General features: G+C 41.2%; 1 protein-coding gene across 9 annotated transcripts in view; it reads right to left on the reverse strand.

Annotated features, from left to right (window-relative positions):
• The window catches only part of ARHGAP10 (Rho GTPase activating protein 10), a 375,184-nt gene that overhangs the window by 134,022 nt on the left and 217,395 nt on the right, over positions 1-23,767 (reverse strand). For all 9 annotated transcript variants that reach the window (XR_011561289.1, XM_070770139.1, XM_070770135.1 and 6 more), the window contains one exon: positions 6,040-6,114. Coding sequence is in view for 8 of the 9 variants with exons in the window: in XM_070770139.1 (XP_070626240.1) it covers positions 6,040-6,114 (75 nt within the window). In the remaining variant the exon portion in view is untranslated. The remainder of the gene's footprint in view (positions 1-6,039; positions 6,115-23,767) is intronic.

The following is a 23,767-nucleotide window of genomic DNA, read 5'->3' on the forward strand; positions in this document are numbered from 1 at the left end:
TACTCAGCAGCCATGGCTTATAGCATGTGACATACGAAGTGCCTACATATCTGAACTTGCTTCGGGTGGCATTATTGTTATCACACTGTGTTATGACAGGGGAAACAGCACCCTTAATGTTAAAATTACTACAAGAAGATCAACAACTCAGTGGAGAAGAAGGAAGCTAAGTCTGGTCCCACACTTCTAAGGTTTGCACTCATCATACTATCTCTCCAAAGACTAATACATGATCAACCAAAACAGAAATATGATGACACACAAACTTAAAAAGTCTTTTATGAGTAATCTTTCCTATTAACATTACAATTTATACTCTCATCCAGGAGGTATTTATTAGAAGCCGCTACAAAACATTTCTGACATTCATGCTAAATTGGTTTTCTTTGTCCTGAAATTATTTAATTAATAACGTGTTTCTTCCAAATGCCCTTTCAAATACCTAGTAAGCTCTAAAGACATAAAACATGCACTAAAAAAAGAACAAGAAGAGTTGAAGGAGAAGGGGCAGGAGAGGGAGGAGGAGATGGAATGTACAGTTGGTTTTGAAAAGGAAAAAGTCAGTTCTGAAATTTAAAAAGAAGGATGGTGGGGAAAGCAAGCATTCTGAGTGTGGTGGCATCTCCAAGCCTTGGAAGGCTGTGACCCAGTGGCAGGGAAGACAGTGCGTCAAAGGATCACATGCCTAGGCTTAAGTCCCACTGCAAACCTGACCAGCCTCATCACTCTAGTCAGTTCTAACCTATCTGAACGTCAGCTCTTCCTGTGCTCAATGGAGGTGATATAAGCGCTCTATTGAGAGCATCAGTCAATCAGGGCTGTATGCAGACTTCCATGAATCATTAAATGTGCAGGTAATCACCAGAGCTGAGTCACCGAAAGTATAAGCATTCTACCCAAAGAGAGAAGCAGTAAATGGGTTATGATGAATGACATCAGTCAATCAGCAGAAACTGCTTTGAGTTTCTACACTCCAACCATGCAAAGGAGAAAATAAGAGATTTGTGAAAGAGACTTATTTCCCCCTCATTCCAGAATGTTTCAACTAAGATTCCCCAAAAAACTAGTCGTTTCAGGGTTTTTTTCCTTCATTGCACTATATTTGTCTAAATACGCAAGGAAACACTTTGTTGGTATACCCTTTTCAAATTAAAGCTCAAAAAAGAAAATCCTGTTCAAACGGAACAGTGCATTAAGTCACGCGTGCCTCTTAAAAGAGAAAAGATGCGTGACAACACAATGCTACCCTCAAATTTTTCGAAAATAAAGTAAAACAGGAAATGATGGTTATTTCACAGCCGTAACATCAGATATATGAAGTCAATTACTCAAAAGTCTAGAGACTTTTTAAAGCACTTCAACAGCTCTTGATTACAGCAACTGACAGCAAGATGCAATAAACTACAACAATGGCAATTGACACTGATTACATTTTGATCGGTTCCTACAATTCAGAACTCATTTGTTACTGCGCTTGTCAGACAAGCCACAGATACATTCAAGAAATCAAATTAAGCACCCTGATTAAAGGTGCAATCCTTCATAACTAGGACTAAATAATTCTGCTCTAAAGGCTTTGCCAACCAATTACTGCAGTAACTGAATATTCTCTCTCTCATTAAATCAATTATTTAAATCTCATACAAGTCAGATAACATTTTCAATCAACTTGCTACCAGCAAATCACCATTTTAAAATCCAGGAGGCTTCGAAAGGAAATCTTTCACTTTCAGCTTTTGATGATTATTTTATATTTTGAGAATCATAGTCTTTCTATGGGAAAATAAGCCACCTTTTGCATTTATGGAATAAAAAGGAGCTGTCACAATAGAAACCAATGACTACATGGTGTCCATGGTATTACTCCTCCATTAAATTGTCACTGTTTTCAAATAACTCAATCACCCATCCCTAGCAGCTCTTGAAAATCTGTGGATGCACTGGGACTAGATAAATTTGTTAGTAACTTATTTGGGATTCAAACTTAAAAATGCACTTAGAGGGTTCAATTAGAATATATGCTCTACTACAAATAAGGTAGAAATTCTGTTCCTTCTCTGGCCAAGGAATATTACACCACATGGATTAGTTTAAAACCTACACTAGTGAGCAGAGACACAAAGAGCTGACTTTGTATTTGGATAGACGTTTCATAATTACATAACCAGTGGTCATTTTTCTTTTTGAAACTGGAAACTTGCAGCCCAGCCCGAAGTGCTGACATCTTACTGGACACTGACTTGGGTCCTAAAGTACTTGAAGATGCACAGTGCCTGAATGAGTTTTGAGAATATTCTTTATAACCCCAAACCAGGATCTTTTTCAGCTCCATTAGTTTGCTTTTCCCCTCAACCTATGTGAAAAGTTGTCCTACAAACAAAGTAAGCAACACAATAGGCTTATGGTAAAAACAACTCCAAATCAATTTGATTTCTGGCTTTCTGTGGTTCTATGTCTTAAATAAATAAAATCACCCAGCTGTTTCTGCAAATTAAATTTAGAAACAGAAGATTCACCAGCACACACAAGTTACCACTGATTTCCCCAGCACTGCTCTGCTGCTCTCACTCTACCATGCAGAAGGAAGCCCACAGGACAACTGTAACTCAGCTCGGTTCCAGCCTCCCAATAGGGACCACAGCTCATCTGTTACATCCTCACCCCACTTACTAAAACACCATGACTCACCCAAAGACACCTCATCTGCTGTTTCTCCTTGCCTTTCCCAACTGCCTCGAGTTTCTCATAAAAAACAAACCAACCAACCAAAAAACTTCTAACAGACTATGTGTGCCCTCTATTAGAGAAAAAAGAAGAGGAAGAAGGAGGAAAAGAAAAACACGTGTAAGGGGAAGGCAGGCACTGAGGCATGTGTGTGTGGAACCTGAAGAAGCATGGTCTGAGGGGACGCTGGGAGGCTGCTGCAAAACTCAGCAGCCCGCAACCTTCTGCCCAGGGGATGGAGAAGGACCAAGACAAACAACTATCCTCACCAGGGGGGAAGGCAGCTTCCCCCTCCCTACCTCACCTGGAGGAGTAAAACAATGTGTCTGTTTAGAGGGCCTTAATGGTCAACTGCCATCAGGATTTCATGGGTGGTGGAGAGAGGAGAAGGAAGGGGAGAGGCAAACAGGAATGGGGAAGGGAGGATGGAGAGGAAGAGGAGGAGGGGAAGGAAGAGGAGGAGGAAGAAGAGAGAAATATTTCCCTCTGTTGCAATCTTAAATGTGAAGACTACAAACATACCCAAGAGAAACAAGCAGAGAAATACATGCAAGATATTAAGCATGCACCCTTCTCTTAGAAACCATCACAAACATTTAACACAGGAATATTTAAAAAGTACAGAAACACAAAAATATTTTACATAAAAATGGCAATAATAGAAAAATAATAGCAAAGTATATGACTGGTTCTTAAGAATGACAAAGAACCAGGACAAAGGAAAAAAAAAAAAAAACACAGAAATTCCTGTCAGAAAATATAAAACAACTTAGAACTTTTTCTCAGATTCTTAAGAAGTTATATTAGTCTTCATTTCTGCAAAGAAAAAATGCATTATGAACAAAAACACTTTGAAAACAATCAAATTTGAAATAAATATTATCTAGAGGAACAGAAATTTAAAAAAATAACTGCCTAAAAATGTTAAAACTTAATAAATCTGAGGAAGGGTTATTGTGAGACTCCGGTGTACAATAGCTGCAATTTTTCTGTAGGCTTGAGACTATTTCAAAATAAAAAAAAAATTGTTTGTTAAAAATAAATGAATAGATACATATTTTTAAAAAATAATTACCTAATATCACAAACAGGCAAAATTAACATAATTAATAAGTTAATAAATTAACATAATTAATAAGTTATACGAGGGAAAAACAGATTGGTACAATAGAGCAAAGTTAAAAATCTGGCAGACTCACCCAATTTTTTCTATTTAACACATATACCTTTGAAACAGTGTAGAGAGGTTGGGAAAAGTTGGAAAGAAAAAACATCTATGGGATAGAATGTACACAACTATTCAGAAATTCTAAAATTCTTTTTCTGAAAAAGCATAAATTAGTTCAATTTGTACACTTGCTGAATCAGCAAGAAAGGAAAGAAACATCTTAAGGCCATCTTGAAATTCATTTGAAAACAGTGAATGAATCTAAGAACTAAAGTTTGAGTTGGTAACACAAAGTAACAAAAAATGATGTTAATGCTAATAAAAATCCAAAGTTTGTGACTGATCAACTTCAAATTCATACTAGGAATTATTTAGAGATGAAGTAAAATAAATTTATCTAGTACTGTTCCCTTAAATGCTTTACTTAATAAGAAAAATAACAAGTCAGTATCTTTGTCTTGTGTTAATTCTCTGATTTTCTCTGATGGCAGAATAATATTACTGAAAATACAGCATTTCTTTTGCCAGCAACTTAAATGTGGTGGTGTCACGCTTGTGTCCTGGACTTCTCTACCCTGAGTCTCATGGAAAGTGAAAACAGTTTTCCAGGTCATGAATTTTTAAGGGTTTAGATATTTTAAACACCTTGCAAGTGAAGGACTGTCTTGGGACATTTCCCACAAGCACAGCAAAGCACCACCCGGGTCTAGGGATGCTGATGATCATGTGGGCTTTTATGAGATTAAGAACAAATTTGGAGGCAGCTTAACACCTCAGGGTGACCACAGGGACACTCACTTGTTCGAGCTGCCCTTGAACATGAACGAGAAGATAGTAAAATGACCCTAGGATCCTTATGACCCATTCACTGCCAAGTGGGCCTTTCAGCCAAATCTCCCTTTCTGATACCAACAAAGTCTTCCAGTTCTAATCACTATAACACCATCTTGGAAATGAGAGAAGTGTTTCTAATTTTAAAATTAACTAAAAGCAGATGCTGTTGTCCCATTAAACTCTGCCAGCTGCTACTGAACCACTGGCAACCTGAGTCTATTTAATTTGGAGCCCACTAATGGTAAAAAGGAAAATCTGACTGCCAAAACTGCACACCCAAGTTAAACCAGAGAGGCAGAAAATGAAAACAGCTCATGAAAAGCGAATGTATTCTAATAAGGCTCTTCCAAGTGATGACGAGCCATTTTTCCTGTGGTTAATATCTAAAAAAAGGGTTGTTGCTTATTAAATCCTGAATTCAAACACAGCCAAACGAGCAATGCTATCTGTAACACCCCAGTTGATTTTATGCAGCTCGGTTCAAGCTTCCTCAAAGTGAGCCTTTGCAACACTTTAAGAGGTAGACAGGTTTAAATGCATTGATAGAACACCTGAGGGTACTGTTAATATTGATTAAAGTGAGATAGCAAATTAATTAATATTTAGCAAGGTCATAATGACAGATCGGTTTGACACATGGGCCCTGAAGCCTGATGAGTTCTCATCACCCCCCAGGAGGTAGCCTGCTTGGGGCTAGGGTGCAGGGAGAAGTGGGGCCTTTTACAGGTGGCACCAAGCTGACAGCAGAGTGTAATGTAAAAACACTTTGTCATTCGCATAATGTCTGGGGTAATGAAATGAATTCACTTTCTGGCTTCCTCTTGTCTGCGGTGCCAAAGAACACTGTGTTATCAGCACAGATGGAGAAGGCATGGTTCTGGAGAAGAGCCTGATACAAACAAGCCAGTGTGAATACCAATGAATCCCTGAGAATCAGACCCTCGCTGTCGAGTGACAGCTGGGGAGCTCCAGAAAAACGAACGTGTCCCTGTGGTCTTGTCCAACCAAATGTACTGTCAAGACTGCACAGGCAATTTGGAAGCCAGGCGAATCAGAAGCCTGGCTTTTCCTTTCCTGGGAGAAGCAAGCAGAAGACATTCACCCGTGAGCGGTCTTCTTTTCTTCCTCCCTTTCTTAGTAAGAGAGGCCTGAGCAAACACTAATCGACTTATCTGAGCCAACTCTGCTCAGGAGAAAACTCCTGGAGGCAGTAGAACAGAATGGATTTCTGAGTTATGTTACTATGAAACAAGTTGTAAAGTCAACGAACATCAACAAATAACGCATGGAAAATGATTAGAAAAGAGGCATACCCATCAACATACTCAGAAGTCTCTGGACCTTTGAACTCACCCCCACAACTCTATACAATCCTTGGTCGTTTATACCTATTGGAAGAGAAAAAATGTTAGCAAAATACAGACATTCAAATCTGAAAAGCTGTCGACACACAGTTGCACACAGAATTCTTGCTAGCTCACATTAACAGCATTCCTGTCGCCTATAAAAATAATGTTTGACAAGAGTGTTTACCAACTTGTCTTAGCAGCTTGGTATTCAAGAGTTACAGCTGGAAAAAAATAAAACAAAGTTCCATGTGGACAAAATGTAAGGAGTAAGCAGTAAATGAAAAAACATTAGCTAAGCAGTCGTCACACACACCAATGCAATTTGTAAAGATGCACTGTATCTTCCGCATTTCCTATGTTTAGGTATTCTTGAGATTGTTCTTGACAAGTTTTAGCCTTTTAAAATAATATGGTGCTGACTGGTACATAGAAAGAAATTGTTTGGATGATTCTTGAAGACCAAGGAAATCACTTAATCAAAAGTAAGGCAAAATTTGTTTTCTTTTGTGTTTCCTTTAGGGCAGTACATGCATTGTCCAGAGAAACACTAAAACTCCAAATGAGGATCACATCAAAATTATATATCAAAATGAAACAAATCACTGCATTCTCCCTCTGTGGAGACCTGGAAACAAAGTATCTCAAAGTACAACAGACAAGAAATAAAGGCAAGAAAATGTATCAGCAAATGTAACTCAGTATGTTGGACACATGATTGTTTGAATTCTGATGTGAACACGGCAAAAAAGGACATTTTTTAAGCAATCAGGAAACTTGGAGTGGCATTAGGGTTATGTAAGAAAATGTCTTTATTGTTCATGTTGCATATTGAAAGGAGTAAGAGTAATCTATCTTAGATTTGCTTGAAGGAGGAGGAAGGGAAAGATGAGGAGACTAGTAAAATCTTGAAAATTTTTGAGTCTGCACAAGAATGCAGAGTTCATTGTGCCCTCTTATCTTTTCTGGGCTTGAAATTTCCATAATAAAATCACGACTTCCAAAAAGTGTGATTTAATATCTTTATTTCTTAAAAGAGGGAAACTCTGTGTGTTTATTTTCTGCACCACAAATGCTAAAACTAACAAGAACCGGACTGGCTGGCCAGGAGACCATGGCTCTAATCCGCAGTTTCCAAAACAAAACACCGCACCAAAAAGGCCAAGGAACCCAAGAGAACTTTCTCTTTTTTTTTTTTTTTTTTTTGGCCTCCCTGTATGGTGACAAGTGTACCAGCCAGAGTCTAAAGAACTGGATTCAAGTCACAGCCCAGTCACTCCTGAGTTCTGAGACCCAGGGCAGGCCAGGAACCTTCTCTGAGCCTCAATGCTGCCTCCAAGGTCAGGACAGTGTCTCTCCCCATGTACTAACTAGCATGGTGATACAGGCCAGGTCTCTTGGCCTTCCTTAATTAATAGAAACTGACTAAGGCCAGACAAGAAATTCAGGCAAGGCTTTACTGGGGCCCCTGCTGTAGTATGGGGGAGCAAGAACAAATAACAGGTTCCCCAGCTCACTGCCCGAGGTGGGGGGAGAGCTGGTTCCTTACACAGGTGAGGGTAGGGGCGGGCCCAGAGGTTGGGTTGGGGGGTGGCTTAGGTGGTCTGCCCACCCTTTTGGTGTCCATGTGTGCAGAGGGGCGTGTGCTTTTGCTTCCTGGCTCTTCAGAAGTAGCAGTTGGATTTTTTTGGTCTTTTTGTATCCTGTTGCCCATGATTTGCGCCAACTGAGCACACATGCAGTTATTTTCAGTCCCTTACAGTTTCTCTGAGCTGAAGCTCCAATACTTTGGCCACCTAATACAAAGCCGACTCATTGCAAAAGACCCTGAAGATTGAAGGCAGGAGGAGAAGGGGACAACAGAGGACGAGATGGTTGGACGGCATCACCAGCTTGATAGACATGAGTTTCAGCAAGTTCCAGGAGACGGTGAAGTACAGGGAAGCCTGGCGTGCTGCAGTCCAGGGGGTCACAAAGAGTTGGACATGACTGAGTGACTGAACAACAACAGTTTCCTTGTATTTGACAAAGACAAAACAATGTTTCTTTGTCTCAAGGAGACATTTGTCCAGGTACAAGCATTGCAGCAAAGGGTCCCAGGTCCCAGTCTGTCTCACTGGGAGAACACAAATGATACATACATGTGCCCTGCTTATTATAACACACCGCATACACCATGCTTCATTACTCCTTACAAAACTGAGCGTTTCTGTTCCTTCTGTTTCACTTTTTGGCCTTTACTTCTCCTTGTGTGCATGCTCAGTTGATTAGTCATATCCAACTTGTTGTAACCCTAAGAACTGTAGCCCGCCGGGCTCCTCTGTCCTTGAGATTCTCCAGGCAAGAATACTGGAGTGGGTTGCCATTTCCTCCTCCGGAATATCTTCCTGACCCAGGAATGGAACCTGAGTCTCCTGCATCTCCTACATTAGCAGGCAGATTCTTTTACCACTGAGCCACCTGGGAAGCCCTTACGTCTCCTCACTCAGCTTCAAACTTCTGAATGCCCTGTTTGTCTGTTACATGTCCCCCAAAACTCATATGTTGACGTCCTAAACCCCAGTATCCCAGAATGTGACAGTTTTGGTAACCAAAGTCTTTAAAAGAGGTGGTTAAGTTAAAACAAGGTCATGAGGGCAGGTCCTGATCCAATAAGACTGGTGTCCTTATAAGCAGAGGTCAAGCCTCAGACACACAGAAGGAAGACACTGTGGAAACGGAGGGAGAAGACAGCCGTCTGCAAGCCCAGAGGAGGGGCTCTACAGGAGAAACCAGCATGCCAACACGCTGTCCCGGATCTCCAGCCCCGAGAACGATGAGAAAAGAAATTTCTGTGGCTTAAGACCCCCAGTCTGTGGTCCTTGAGTATGGCGGTCCCAGTAAACAGACACACCTTCTTTCTGGATTTCCTCTAGAGCTCAAAGAACCAGGGTGGCCAAGGTTGGCCCTTCAGTCTCTACACGGATGTTCAGAAGGCTCAAGAATCAGAGTAGCCAAGAGGCACCTTTGTGATAGGAAATGCTGAGGGTGGATAAAAATGCACATCAGCCCTGCCAAGAGTTAGAAACACTGTCAAAAAACACAAAAATCAGAGCTTGAACCTGCCAGAGGAAAAAAGACCAGGCCTCACTCCTTTCTTCTCCTAGAGGCTAGTAGGCTATGTGCAGAGAGTTTGAAATACCAGAGTATTTTTTTTTTCAACACTCCTCTATTTAAGAAACCTAAAATAGTTTGGCCTCAAAGCCAGAAGCCAAAAGAGCAAGTCATATTCTGCAGACTAACATGCCCCTCTGAGAAGTGCCTGACAAACGTAGAGAAATAAAGTAAGAATGTTATTTCAGCAACAGTCATCACTCTGTGCTGCTAATTATGATCAGATAATTGATCAAGTTCACATTCATCAACCTAAGAGAAGGAGAGTTAATTTGCTAATGCATAATGAAAGGTGCATGGGGGAATTAATGCTACTCAACATTTTTTTTTACTTTTTTAAAATAAATTTAAATAAACCTTGTACAAAAGCAACTTGGAAACAGCACATGGACCACGTATACTCCAGTCATGCAGAATTTTCTGTTTCTTGTCACATTGTCCTTAAAAGCTCTGGACTAAATAATCAGAAAAACTATACCCATGAGCACATGCATGATGTACAAAACACATCGTATAAATAAATTCAAAGACTATCAGTTCAGTTGCTCAGTTGTGTCCGACTCTTTGCAACTCCATTAATTGCAGCACACAAGGCCTCCCTGTCCATTACCAACTCCCAGAGTTCACCCAAATTCATGTCCATCGAGTCGGTGATGCCATCCAGCCATCTCATCCTCTGTCGTCCCCTTCTCCTCCTGCCCCCAATCCCTCCAAGCATCAGAGTCTTTTCCAATGAGTCAACTCTTCGCATGAGGTGGCCAAAGGACTGGAGTTTCAGCTTTAGCATCATTCCCTCCAAAGAAATCCCAGGGCTGATCTCCTTTAGAATGGACTGGTTGGATCCAGTCCAAGGGACTCTCAAGAGTCTTCTCCAACACCACAGTTCAAAAGCATCAATTCTTTGGTGCTCAGCTTTCTTCACAGTCCAACTCTCACATCCATACGTGACCCCTGGAAAAACCATAGCCTTGACTAGACAGTCCTTTGTTGGCAAAGTAATGTCTCTGCTTTTCAATATGCTATCTAGGTTGGTCATAACTTTTCTTCCAAGGAGTAAGCGTCTTTTAATTTCATGGCTGCAGTCACTATCTGCAGTGATTTTGGAGCCCCCAAAAATAAAGTCTGACACTGTTTCCACCGTTTTCCCATCTATTTCCCATGAAGTGATGGGACCAGATGCCATGATCTTCGTTTTCTAAATGTTGAGCTTTAAGCCAACTTTTTCACTCTCCTCTTTCATCAAGAGGCTTTTTACCAATCCAAATGTCAAGTCATAGGATTTTTATAATCTCTGCAACTTCTTTCCAAATTTCCCTCTTCCAGCCAGAGGGATCACTATTTCTCATCACTAAGTATTATAATTTTGAAAATTTTCTTTAACTTCTTCCCTTTCACTTTCCAAATTCAACAGACCAATGTCTGCATTTTCTTCACACTTCAGACTAACCTCTGCTTCTTCAACATGGCCTTGAATTTGATGACTGTATGTTGAGCACCCCTAATAGGGACGAACATAACCATAATCCATTCTGAACACCATCATTTTTTTCTACTTTTTATTTTTCAAGTGACTTTGATTATTTTAGGTCTTTCCCATCCACACTTAAGAGTAAGTCATCAAATCAAGTCCAAATTCCTCAGCTGAACAAGCATGTAAGGCATAGACACATAACTCTTCATAACAAGCCTCACCTCACCAACCCATAATTTATTGTAGAATATTCATCTGTATCAGAATAGACCCCTGACTATTACCCACAAAAAAACAAATTCATCCCCTCCTCAGGCCCAAGTCCCCTCTGAGGGAGAAGTTCTTCCCTTTCTCTTCATTAATGACTCATCTGCCAAATATTTATTCATCAAATACACGGCGGGTAAAATTCTAGCTGCCCAAGAGTCAACAGGGAGCAAGATAAAGTCCCATCCAGAACTTCAAACTAGAAAAAAAAAATCCCACCTTTCTTCTGTCACTATCACTGTCACATAGTGATATTTCCTTTAATTACAAATGTTATCTGTTTTGAACTTATGTATTCTTTTTCCATCATTTTTTCCTATTGTTCTATAGTTCACTTGTAACGTGTGTTTGTTTCAACCACACAGCAAATTCACTCAGTTATGTGTATGTGTGTGTGTGTGTATATGTATTCTTTTTCAGATTATTTTCCATTCTAGGTTATTACCAGATATTGACGATAGTTCCCCGTTCCATACGGTAGGTCCTTGTTGCTTATCTAATTTATATACAGCAGTGTGTATCTGTTAACCCCAAACTCCTAATTCATCTCCCCCCCACTACCACCATCTCCTTTGAGAACTATTAAGTTTGTTTCTATGTTTATGAATTTTTTTCTGTGTTGTAAATAAGTTCATTTGTATATTTTGGACTCCATATACAAGTGGTATTAGTCTTTCTCCAACTTCTTCACTTAGTATGATAATCTCTAGGTCTCTCCACGGGGCTGCAGACGGCATCACATTTTATGGCTGAGTGATATTCCACTCTATATATGAACCATGTCCTCTATCCATTCATCTGTCAGCAGGCACTAGGATTGCTTCCACGTGTCAGCCATTATAAACTGTGTTGCTACGAACACTGGGGGGTCCAGGCGTCTTTTTTGAATTAGAGTTTCATCTTTTCTAGACATATCCCCAGGAGGGAGACTGACGGGTCATATGGCAGCTCTAATTCTAGTCACAGTTTTCTTTACGGACCCTCCATACTGTTCTCCATAGTGGGTGCACTAATTTAGATTCCTAACAACAGTGTACGAGGGTTCCTTTTTCTCCACACCCTCTGATAGTCCCTTTTTCTGAATTTGACTTATTATTAATTCCTTTTAACATTTGATTACATTTAAAACAAGCCCAAATTCTCCCATTCACAGTTCCCAAAATCAAACATCTCAATGCCTGACCTGACATCAGGTTATTTCGGTCTGCTTTTTCCCCAGTCAGTATGAATATTCATACGTCACTATGTTAAAAGTAGTTTCTACACCAAACCTGTCTAAAGATGCTATATGCTCGACAATGTATGCCGCATACCACCTTTTCTCAAACACGTCCACCTCAGAATTCTCAGATTAAGACCTGTGTTCCTCCATCTCTCCCCAAATATGTAGACATATTACCTTGAAAAATAGTAGGTTAGCTTTGGTTTGGGGTTTTTTGGTGTGTTTGCTTTCAATAGCCTTCACGGTGCCTTGCATAGATTAGTTGAGGATGGAACAGTATACCTAGGTTGATTTGACTTGAAATTAATTTAGAACTACAGATATAGATTGGACTTGGCCTAAAACAGACATTACACCTAGGAACTAAAAACTCAAATATCCAAGGTATTAATAAACAAAACAACAGCTCTCAGAATGGAAGTAAATATTTGCAAATGAAGTGACTCAAAAGGGATTAATCTCCAAAATATATAAACAGCTCATGAAACTTAATATCAAAAAAGTATCCAAAAAATGGGTGGAAGATTTAAATAGACACTTCTCCAAAGAAGACATACAGACTGCTAAAAAGTGAAAAGATGCCCAACTTCACTAATTATTAGACAAGAGCAAATCAAAACTACAATGAGTATCACCTCACACTGTCAGAATGGCCATCTTCAAAAAAAAATCTACAAACAACAAATGCCGGAGAAGGTATGGAGAAAAGTACACCCTCCACACTTGGTGGGATGGGAGCTGTTATAGCAGCTGTGGAAAACGGTATGGAGGCTCCTTCAAAAACGAAACTTAGAGCTACCATATGATCCCGCAACCCCACTCCCGGGCATATATCCCTAGAAAATCATAATTCAAAAACATGCATGTTCCCTGATGCTCACTGAAGCACTGTTTACAATAGTCAAACATGGAAGCAACCTAAATGTCAGGGAACAGATATAGAGGAACAGATATAGATGTGGTACACATATACAACAGAACGTTACTCAGCCATAAAAAGGACAAAATAACGCCATCTGCAGCAACATGGACGGACCTAGAGATTGTCACACTGAGTGAAGTGAGACAGAAGAAGACAAATGTCATTATGGTACTGCTTACATGTGGAATCTTTAAAAAGGGTACAAATGAATTTATAAAACAGAGCTATTGGCGTAGAAAACAAATTAATGGTCATGAGGGGTGAGTGAGAAGAGGGATAAATTGAAAGATTGGGACTGACATATACATAGTACTATATATAAAATAAATATCAACAATAATAAGGACCTACTGTACACCACAGAGAACTCTACTCAATACTCTGTAATGACCTATAAGGGAAAAGAATCTAAAAAAGTGTGACTATACATATATACATAACGGATTCACTTTGTTATACACCCAAATTGAACACAACATCGTAAATCAACTATACTCCAGTAAAAAATCTTAAGAAAAACCCAAGGTATTACAACTTTTCCAGCATATCAAAGCTCACTGACAGCTGTCATCACCACAATCCTTTCTAACTTTTAACAAAAACCTGGAATCTCATTAGAGTATTTACAGGCCAACAGCTTTTTTTTTTAATAAATCAGATTGGTTCTGACCAGCAGCAAAGACATGGGGAGTGCTCTCCAGTTCACTGATGAGCAGCTGATGACGGCTGTCCCCGGGCACAGTGGCCACGGTGAAATCAAACTCGTCTCCCTTCCCCCACCTGCCTCCTCCAATCTCACACAGCTCTGTCAGCGAGCACTGCCCACGTCTTCCTGAACGAGAGGGGCAAGCAGCAGGAATGAGTCAGGCCTCATCATCCTCTCTGTCTCACTGCTTCCCTCTCCAAATGGTCAGCCCCAGCAAACACTCACACAGCACTCAGGAACCCCAGAGGGCAACCCAGAGGCCCTGGGGGTGGGCTGGAGAATCACATGAGAAAAGAAGATGCTTCACCTGACAACCAAAAGAAAATTACATGCAAAAGGGGAAAAAGGAAACTTTCAAGGCTTGGAAAATTCCATTAAAAAACAGAGGTTAGCAGTAAAGGCTGGAAGGTCTGACCTGACCAAGTCAACATGGTAAGAATAAAACAGTGGTGTCTGGAGTCATGGAAGCAGAAGAGAGAAGACAGGTACTCAAAGCACGCACACAGGAAGGCAGACAGGGAGAAGAGGACTATAAAATGAACGGAAGGAGAAACGGGGAAGAAAGGAGAGGATCATGGGCTAGAAATTGTTATCACATTTAGTTTCCTGTTGATTTCATAACCACTGTTGAGGACTTACTATATTTCAGGCACTGAGGTAGAATACAGTGACGACACAGGGTAACATTTAAAAAGGCATTCAAATTAAAAGAGAGAGAAACTTGGGACCCACACAGTCATAAAGTCTTTTCTTTTGAAAAGCACTTCTCTGGCTTCAGCAGCAGATGCTGAGCCTGAGAGCGCACGGCATACCTTTAACAAAGAAACAGAGTCAACTGATACACTGAACCAGTGAGTGATAACTTGATGACTGGCTGGTAACAAGACATGGAGAGAAAGAAACGAAAAAGATTATAATGAGAAAAAAATAACACAATACTGTAAATCACCTATAGTCCAATGTAAAACAAAAACATTTTAAAGAAAAGAAAAAATAGATGTAACTGTCCAAAGAAGTAAGGCTCAAACTGAAACATCAACACTTGATGGTTAACAGGCAAAAAATTATTGAAAAGACCTTTCCAGGTGTATGATTCTAAGATCAGGTTCCATGGGTCTACAAAGTAACATTCATTCAGTTCTCACCTACTGAGAGTAACAAGCAGAGTGCTTGGCCTGAACTGAGATAGTTGATCAATATTTACAGAGGAAGTGAAACATTTATTTGCATTTGTGCATGCTGACCACTAGGGTGAAAGGTCATTAATGTTCATGTTCACATTCACATCAAAAGTCTAAAGTGTGCCGTTATTAACAAGGCTCATGTGTATATACATGCATGGACATGCATAAATACAAATATACATGTACATATCCCACCAGCACTGCAAAGACAAATTTCCCTGTGGGCTATGTAATGAATAAGCATAAATATTCATGCATATATGTTTTATGTCTTATATATCGTCAAGATTCTAGAAAATAAAAGGGAAAGAGCACCATAGGTGAGATGATTAGGAAAAATTTGCGAGGAAATACCTAACAATGAAGCTTAAGAATGACAGCTATATCACAAATTATTAGAGAGATGCAAATCAAAACTGCAATGAGGCATCACCTCACACCAATCAAAATGGTCATCATCAAAGAGCCTACAAATAATAAACACTGAAGAGGGTGCAGAGAACAGGGAACCCTTCTACACTGCTGGTGCAATGTGAATTTGTGCAGCCACTATGGAGAACAGTATGGAAATTTCTCAAAAAATTAAAAATAGAGTTGCCATATGATCCAGCAGTCCCACTCCCTGACATATATCAGAGAAAAACTCTAATTCAAAAAGATACATGCACTCCAGTGTTCACAGCAACAATATTTACAATAGCCAAGATGCGGAAGCAACCTAAGTACCCATCGACAGGTGAACGGATAAAGAAGATGTGATACACACACCCCCAGTGGAATATTATTTAGCCATAAAATGAATGAAGTAATATCATTTGCAGCAACAAGGATGGATCTGGAGATTCACGTACTAAGTGAAGGAAGTCAGAACAAGGACAAATATCATATGATATGGCTTATACGTGAGATCTAAAAAAGTGATACAAATGAATTTATTTACAAACATAAATAGACTCACAGACACAGAAAACAAATTTATGGGTACCAAAGGGGAAAGGAGGGGAAGGGACTATTTAGGAGTATAGGATTAATAAAATAAACAGCAAGGATCTACTGTGTAGCACAGGGAACTATATTCCATATCTTTTAATAATCTATAGGGGAAAATAATCTGAAAAAGTATATACATACACACACCACTATGCGTGTGTGTGTGTGTGTGTGTGTGTGTGTGTGCATTCAGCTGTATCTGACTCTCTGCGACCCAGTGAACTGTAGCCCACCAGGCTCCTCTGTCCATGGGATTTTCAGGCAAGAATACTGGAATGGGTTGCCATTTCCTCCTCAAGGGGATCTTCCCAACCCAGGGATCGAACCTATGTCTCCTGCATCTCCTGCATCGGCAGGCAGACTCTTTACCACTGACTCACCTGGGAAGCCCTATATCCTATATCTATATATGATCAAATCACTTGGCTGTACACCTAAAATAATACAACACCATAAATTAACTATACTTCAATTCTAAACATAAATAAATAAATAAGATGTTATTAAAGTCATTCAAAGAAAAGAAAAGCAATAAAAAGGCTCATGAACGTTGTTTTAGGTCACAGGTGAATTACAAACATTTGGCAATGTGTTTCTTACATTTATCATTAAGTAAACACTCTGTTCAAATGTCTGTGTCAGTATAGTAAACGCTTTTTAAGCCATCCACTACACTGAGTTACATAAACAAGTTCATACACAGACACCCTTCCCAGATACAGTGTCATTCATAATACTTTAAGGTTCTGTCAAGAACATGTGTCTATATTAAATTAGTTTTAAATATAAGCATATAAAACCAATAATGCTTCACTATTCCATCAAAGGAACATACGTATTCAACATCATAAATTTAAGATGCTCTATGTATAAAACTGAAGAATTCTAAAACTTTAGGAGACGAATGCATTATTTTAACACTAGGTAGCAAATACTGCAAAAAGCAGGCAGGGTAGGAGACCATTCCTAAGCACTGGGACAGTTAGAGGATTAACTACAGCTTTACAAAGATGAGAAGCTCAAAATGATACTAACATCTTCATTCTAGATCTTGGTTCCCTCATTTAAAAAAAAATACAACCATCTGGGAAACAAACTTCTTAGGGTTACAGATACAAATTATTACAAATTAATGTTATAGAGATTCTGAAAGCTTCCAGCTCTCCCCTCTCCCAGCTGTATAACCTGGCAAGTTACTCAATCTCTGTCTCAAATTCTTTATCTGAAAACGAGGTTAATGATGGGATGGAGCTGCTGCGAAAATAAGAGAGATGATGTTTATAAAGCATTTGCATAAGCCTTACATAACAGTCATGAAAATCTCTTACTGTAACATAAAATTCAAGATTAATATCAAAACAGTTTGGCACAATGCATATAAATAGTCACCCTAACGAAGGCTTATAGTCTGCAGCCCACTGTCATAAAATAAAGCATATGCTGGGAAGAGAGTCAAAGTTTATTTAATATGAATGACTCATGGAAAATATAAAATTCCTGTTCACCAATAACATTTGGAATTTCTCCCTTGGATGCTAATTATTTGGGCGGCAGATAGAGAACCATTACAGACAGCTACTACCTGCCAGGAGCTGATCTGCCTTTTCCTTTCCTGTGAAGCCTTGCTTTCGCTTTCATGTCGCCTTTCCCACACTCTTTCCATATAAATCCACTTCTAGGCTGGGATCAAGGTGCCTCCCTATCCGCAGGCACCTGGAGGAGAGGTCTCAGGATTTCACTCACATGTTGTTTTCACACCCAGACCAACCCAAGGCTGAGCTCAGAACCCCGCCAGCCTGGCACTCCTGAGGCCAGCCGTCACATGCACACCCATTCCAGCAGGAGTGAGACATGTTCAAAAAAACTACAAGGCAAATTTCCAATTCCAGGTCCAAGCCAACTTCTTTGGAAGTACTGATAATTTCTGGACTCTGCAGCACATGGAGGTCTGACCATGAGCCATCCTCTCAAATCCAAGTCTCGAATATAAAGAGTGTTTGGTTTATTAAGGCCTAACCTTTATTAGGGCCCAAATGGACTACAAAATATTCCCAATACTCCAGGTAACTGGCCACAACTCGAGTTTTTGGCGAGAACAAGAGAAAGAATTTTTGTTTCAGACAAGAAAACCCCTAGACTTGTTGCATTCCTTGTATAACCACCCAAACCAGCAGGCAGAATGTCTGGAGGGGGCAGGAGAAAGCTGCAGAGTAACAGGAAGTTTCTTATTTCATTAGAAACGCTCAGGGAGACAGCACTTCCCAGGTGGCCCCGTGGTTAAGACTCTAACAGGTAATGTCAGTGGTAAAGAATCCACCTACCAATGCAGGAGACCTAAGAAGTGCAGGTTCAATTCCTGGGTTGGGAAGATCCCCTAGAAGAGGGCATGGCAACCCACTCCAGTATTCTTGCCTGGAGAATCCCATGGACAGAGAAGCCTGGTGGGCTACAGTCTATGGGGTTGCACAGAGTTGGCTAAAGCAACTTAGCCCACAGCACACGCTTCTACTGCAGGGGGCACAGGCTTGCTCGCTGATCAGGGAATACAGAGAACACAAGCCATAAGGTGTGGCCAGGAAAACTGCTCAGGGTCACACACTCTCCAGCTGTCCCAGACCTAAGGGATCTAGCTTCAACTCATTCAAGGCACCCTTCTGCCTTTCCTCACGGTGTGAACCTTGGGAAAAGCAGCATGGCACAGTCTCTGGACCTCGTGGCAGAATTCAGCATCCCTGCCACCACTAAGATGCTCCATCACCCAACTCTTCCTCTCACTTTACTTTACACCACACAGCATTTCTAAGAAGCACAGACCAGGATCAGATCAGAGACCAAGATCTGAATTCCAGCTCTGTCACTTTCAACTTGTCTCCTGAACTACGCACCTGACCCTAAGAAAGAAGATATATGTGGTCAACTACCTACTGAGTTCTATAGGGATTGGGTGAAGTAGTGTAGTAGCATATTTGAAACACCTAGAAAATGTAAACTTCTGTCTATTAGGATTTTAAACATTGTCAGATGCAGCTTCTACACTGACATGATATCTGCCACTAAGAGACTTTCTGAGGCACTGCAGAGTCTCAGCAAAGGGGACATATCTTTCTCGGGCTGATGATAAACCTCAGGGGTCCACGATGGAGCTGATCTGGAAAGAGGGCAGGTGTAACTTCAGAATGGCTTTATCTCAAATCGAGATGAGCACTTCACAGAGTGATAATCAAATCTTCTCTCCCCACTTCCCTTTCCTAATGTCTAGTTTCAAACTTCCTCTGTTCCTTAAAAATTTGTCTTCTGAAAAGATGCTCAACATCACTAGCTGCTGTAGTTTAGTCACTAAGTCATGTCCAACTCTTCTGCAGCCCCTTGGACTGTATCCCACCAGGCTCCTCCATCCACAGGATTCTCCAGGCAAGGATACCAGAGTGAGCTGCCAAACCCTTCTCCAAGGAATCTTCCCAACCCAGGGATCAAACCCAGGTCTCCTGTGTCCCCTGCACTGCAGGTAGATTCTTTACCATTGAGCCACCAGGAAGACACATAAAACTATGATGAGAGGTTATCTCATACCAGTCAGAATAGTCATCTTCAAAAAGTCTACAAACAATAAATGCTGGAGAAGGTGTGGAGAAAAGGAAACCTTCATACATTGTGAGTGGGAATGTAAATTGGTGCATCCACTACGGAGGTTTCTTAAAAAACTGAAACTAGAACTACCATACGATCCAGCAATCTCACTCCTGAGCATATGTCCAGAAAAAACCATAATCTGAAAGGATGCATAACCCCAGTGCTCACTGCAGCACTGTTTACAACAGCCAAGACACAGAAGCAACCTGAAAGCCCGTCAACTTTTATGAACTCCAGGGGAATGGATAATGGGAAAGACTAGAGACCTCTTCAAGAAAATCAGAGATACCAAGGGAACATTTCATGCAAAGATGGGCTCGATAAAGGACAGAAATGGTATGGACCTAACAGAAGCAGAAGATATTAAGAAGTGGCAAGAATACACAGAAGAACTGTACAAAAAAGATCTTCACGACCCAGATAATCATGATGGTGTGATCACTGACCTAGAGCCAGACATCCTGGAATGTGAAGTCAAGTGGGTCTTCTTAGAAAGCATCACTATGAACAAAGCTAGTGGAGGTGATGGAATTCCAGTTGAGCTATTTCAAATCCTGAAAGATGATGCTGTGAAAGTGCTGCACTCAATATGCCAGCAGATTTGGAAAACTCAGCAGTGGCCACAGGACTGGAAAAGGTCAGTTTTCATTCCAATCCCAAAGAAAGGCAATGCCAAAGAATGCTCAAACTACTGCACAATTTCACTCATCTCACATGCTAGTAAAGTCATGCTCAAAATTCTCCAAGCCACGCTTCAGCAATACGTGAACCGTGAACTTCCAGATGTTCAAACTGGTTTTAGAAAAGGCAGAGGAACCAGAGATCAAATTGCTAACATCCACTGGATCATGGAAAAAGCAAGAGAGTTCCAGAAAAACATCTATTTCTGCTTTATTGACTATCCAAAGACTGACTGTGTGGATCACAATAAACTGGAAAACTCTTCAAGAGATGGGAATACCAGAACACCTGATCTGCCTCTTGAGAAACCTATATGCAGGTCAGGAAGCAACCGATAGAACTGGACATGGAACAACAGACTGGTTCCAAATAACGTCAAGGCTGTATATTGTCACCCTGCTTATTTAACTTATATGCAGAGTACATCATGAGCAACGCTGGGCTGGAAGAAGCACAAGCTGGAATCAAGATTGCAGGAAGAAATATCAATAACCTCAGATATGCAGATGACATCACCCTTATGGCAGAAAGTGAAGAGGCCTCTTGATGAAAGTGAAAGTGTTGGCTTAAAACTCAACATTCAGAAAACGAAGATCATGGCATCTGGTCCCATCACTTCATGGGAAATAGATGGGGAAACAGTGGAAACAGTGTCAGACTTTATTTTTCTGGGCTCCAAAATCACTACAGATGGTGATTGCAGCCATGAAATTAAAAGACGCTTACTCCTTGGAAGGAAAGTTATGACCAACCTAGATAGCATATTCAAAAGCAGAGACATTACTTTGCCAACAAAGGTCCGTCTAGTCAAGGCTATGGTTTTTCCAGTGGTCATGTACGGATGTGAGAGTTGGACTATGAAGAAAGCTGAGCACCAAAGAATTGATGCTTTTGAACTGTCGTGTTGGGGAAGACTCGAGAGTCCCTTTGACTACAAGGAGATCCAACCAGTCCATTCTGAAGGAGATCAGCCCTGGGATTTCTTTGGAAGGACTGATGCTAAAGCTGAAACTCCAGTACTTTGGCCACCTCATGCGAAGAGCTGACTCATTGGAAAAGACCCTGATGCTGGGAGGGATTGGGGGCAGGAGGAGAAGGGGACGACAGAGGATGAGATGGCTGGATGGCATCACTGACTCAATGGACGTGAGTCTGAGTGAACTCCGGGAGTTGGTGATGGACAGGGAGGCCTGGCGTGCTGCGATTCATGGGGTCGCAAAGAGTCGGACACAACTGAGCGACTGAACTGAACTGAAACCAATTCATATTCCCTCAAAAGTTACTACTTCTCTTGCATTCTCTGTCTTGGCTAAAGATGTCTTCATCTACCAGGGTGAAAACCTTAGAGTCAAGTTTTTGTTTATCTGTTTTACTTTTCACTTTTATCTCTCAGTCCTGAATATTCATTGGAAGGACTGATACTGAAGTTGAAGCTCCAATACTTTGGCCACCTGATGCAAAGAACTGACTCACTGGAATAGACCCTGATGCTAGGAAAGATTGAAGGCAGGAGGAGAAGGGCATAACAGAGGATGAGACGGTTGGATGGCATCACCAACTTGATGGACATGAGTTTGAGCAAGCTCCAGGAGTTGGTGATGGACACGGAAGCCTGGTGTGCTGCAGTCCATGGGGTCGCAGAGTCAGACATGACTGAGTGACTGAACTGAACACATCCAAAAGGTCACCAGATCCTATTTTTCTCTTGAGTCTCTCTTCCAATCCATTATCTCTTTCCCTTTGCCAATGGAAACTTTAAACCTCCATCACCTCTCACCTGGATTATTTCTAAAATCCAACCAGCCGTCTTTGCTTCTGTGCCCCTCCCCACATCAACTCTCAGTTCAGTTCAGTCGCTCAATCGTGTCCGACTCTTTGTGACCCCATGGACTGCAGCACACAGGCCTCCCTGTCCATCACCAACTCCTGGAGCTTGCTCAAACTCACGTCCATGAAGTCTGTCATGGCGTCCAACCATCTCCTCCTCGGGCGTTCCCTTCTGCTCCAATCTGTCACTCTCACAGTGCTTGCACAACGGAGACAAATACACAGCCCAACACCCAGGACCTACCACACGCCGGCCTCAACTGCTTGCTGAGCATCTTCTCAAGCCATCCCCACCCACTCACCTCCGCCAGCAACACCGCAGGGTGCGTGAACACCGACTGTGCCAGCACCTTCCTCTGACACAAAGAACAGGTTTGTTTGCAGCCTTGGAAAATAAGAGCTAGTGTCCGTCTAGAGCAAACAGCAGGCCCATGTGCCAGTCATTTCAAAACAGTCGAGTTTCCAAAGTTCAGAGTTCGTCTCCTACAACACAATGCACAATGCAGTGTGTGCAGATATGTTTCACCCTCTTTGCCATGCCCTTGCGAACTGGGGCTCAGGACACCAACACAAAATGTAGAACGCTGCCTACTGAGAGTAAGGAACTGTCCTTGATCCCTGATCCAGGAGTCTTGAGTTTTCTACCGGCATCCATGAAACTCTACAGGGGAACCTGTTCACATGAAACTTAGATAAAATCTCAGAGCCTTCACTGCCTTAAACTAAAGGTGATAATTAAGAACAAGAACCATATCTCTACCATCTAACTACCCGCCCCCCCCACCCCGATATCTTCCCTTGAAGAAAGTCAAAAAGTGCTGAGTAAAGTCCATCTAACTTGTGCACACTCAGGAGTGGATAAGTAGTACAGCAAGCCAGAATGGATGGGTTGCTAAGTAAGAGTCATTTTCTTTTCAAACTCAGCACTCATGTAGCTCAAGTTTAAGTAGCTACAAATTTTTACTTACATAAATTTAAAAAGAGACTCAGACTTAAAGCAAAAGTTGGCAGTTGCTATTTTCAAGACACTTGTTTTTTTTAGGCTGCGCCATGCAGCATGCAGGATCTTAGTTCCCCCATTAGGGACTGAATCTGTGGCCCCTGCATTGTGAGCTCAGCGTCTTAACCACTGGGCCACTGGGAAAGTTCTAGGAAGGCTTTTTTTTTTTTATCGGTCCTCTACAGAGATCAGAATATTATTGGAAAAGGTCTAGTGGTGTCTCTCTGCTGCCACCTGCCTCACCACCTCAGAGCAGCTGTGGCAACAGGGACAAGTCAAAAATCATCACAACTTTATATCCATATTTCTGTGGGTTATTCTCAAGTATGGGCTTCCGTGGTGTCTCGGTGGTAAAAAAAAAAAAAAAAAATACCCGCCAATGCAGGAGACGTAGGTTCAATTCCTGGGTGAGGAAGGTTCCTGGAGAAGGAAATGGTGATCCACTCCAGTATTCTTGCCTGGAGAATATCATGGACAGACGAGCCTGGCGGGCTACAGTCTGTGGTGTTGCAAACAAGTAGGACACGACTTAGCAACTGAACAGCACTGTTAGGCTACCCTGAACAGTCTCTCTTTTCTTTCTTTTTTGGAAAGCTTGAGATAGTCTAAAGCCATATTCTTCTTTTTCCATATACAAGGTCT

This window comes from Bos indicus, chromosome 17, assembly GCF_029378745.1.
Source record: "Bos indicus isolate NIAB-ARS_2022 breed Sahiwal x Tharparkar chromosome 17, NIAB-ARS_B.indTharparkar_mat_pri_1.0, whole genome shotgun sequence".
Classification (NCBI taxonomy): domain Eukaryota; kingdom Metazoa; phylum Chordata; class Mammalia; order Artiodactyla; family Bovidae; genus Bos; species Bos indicus.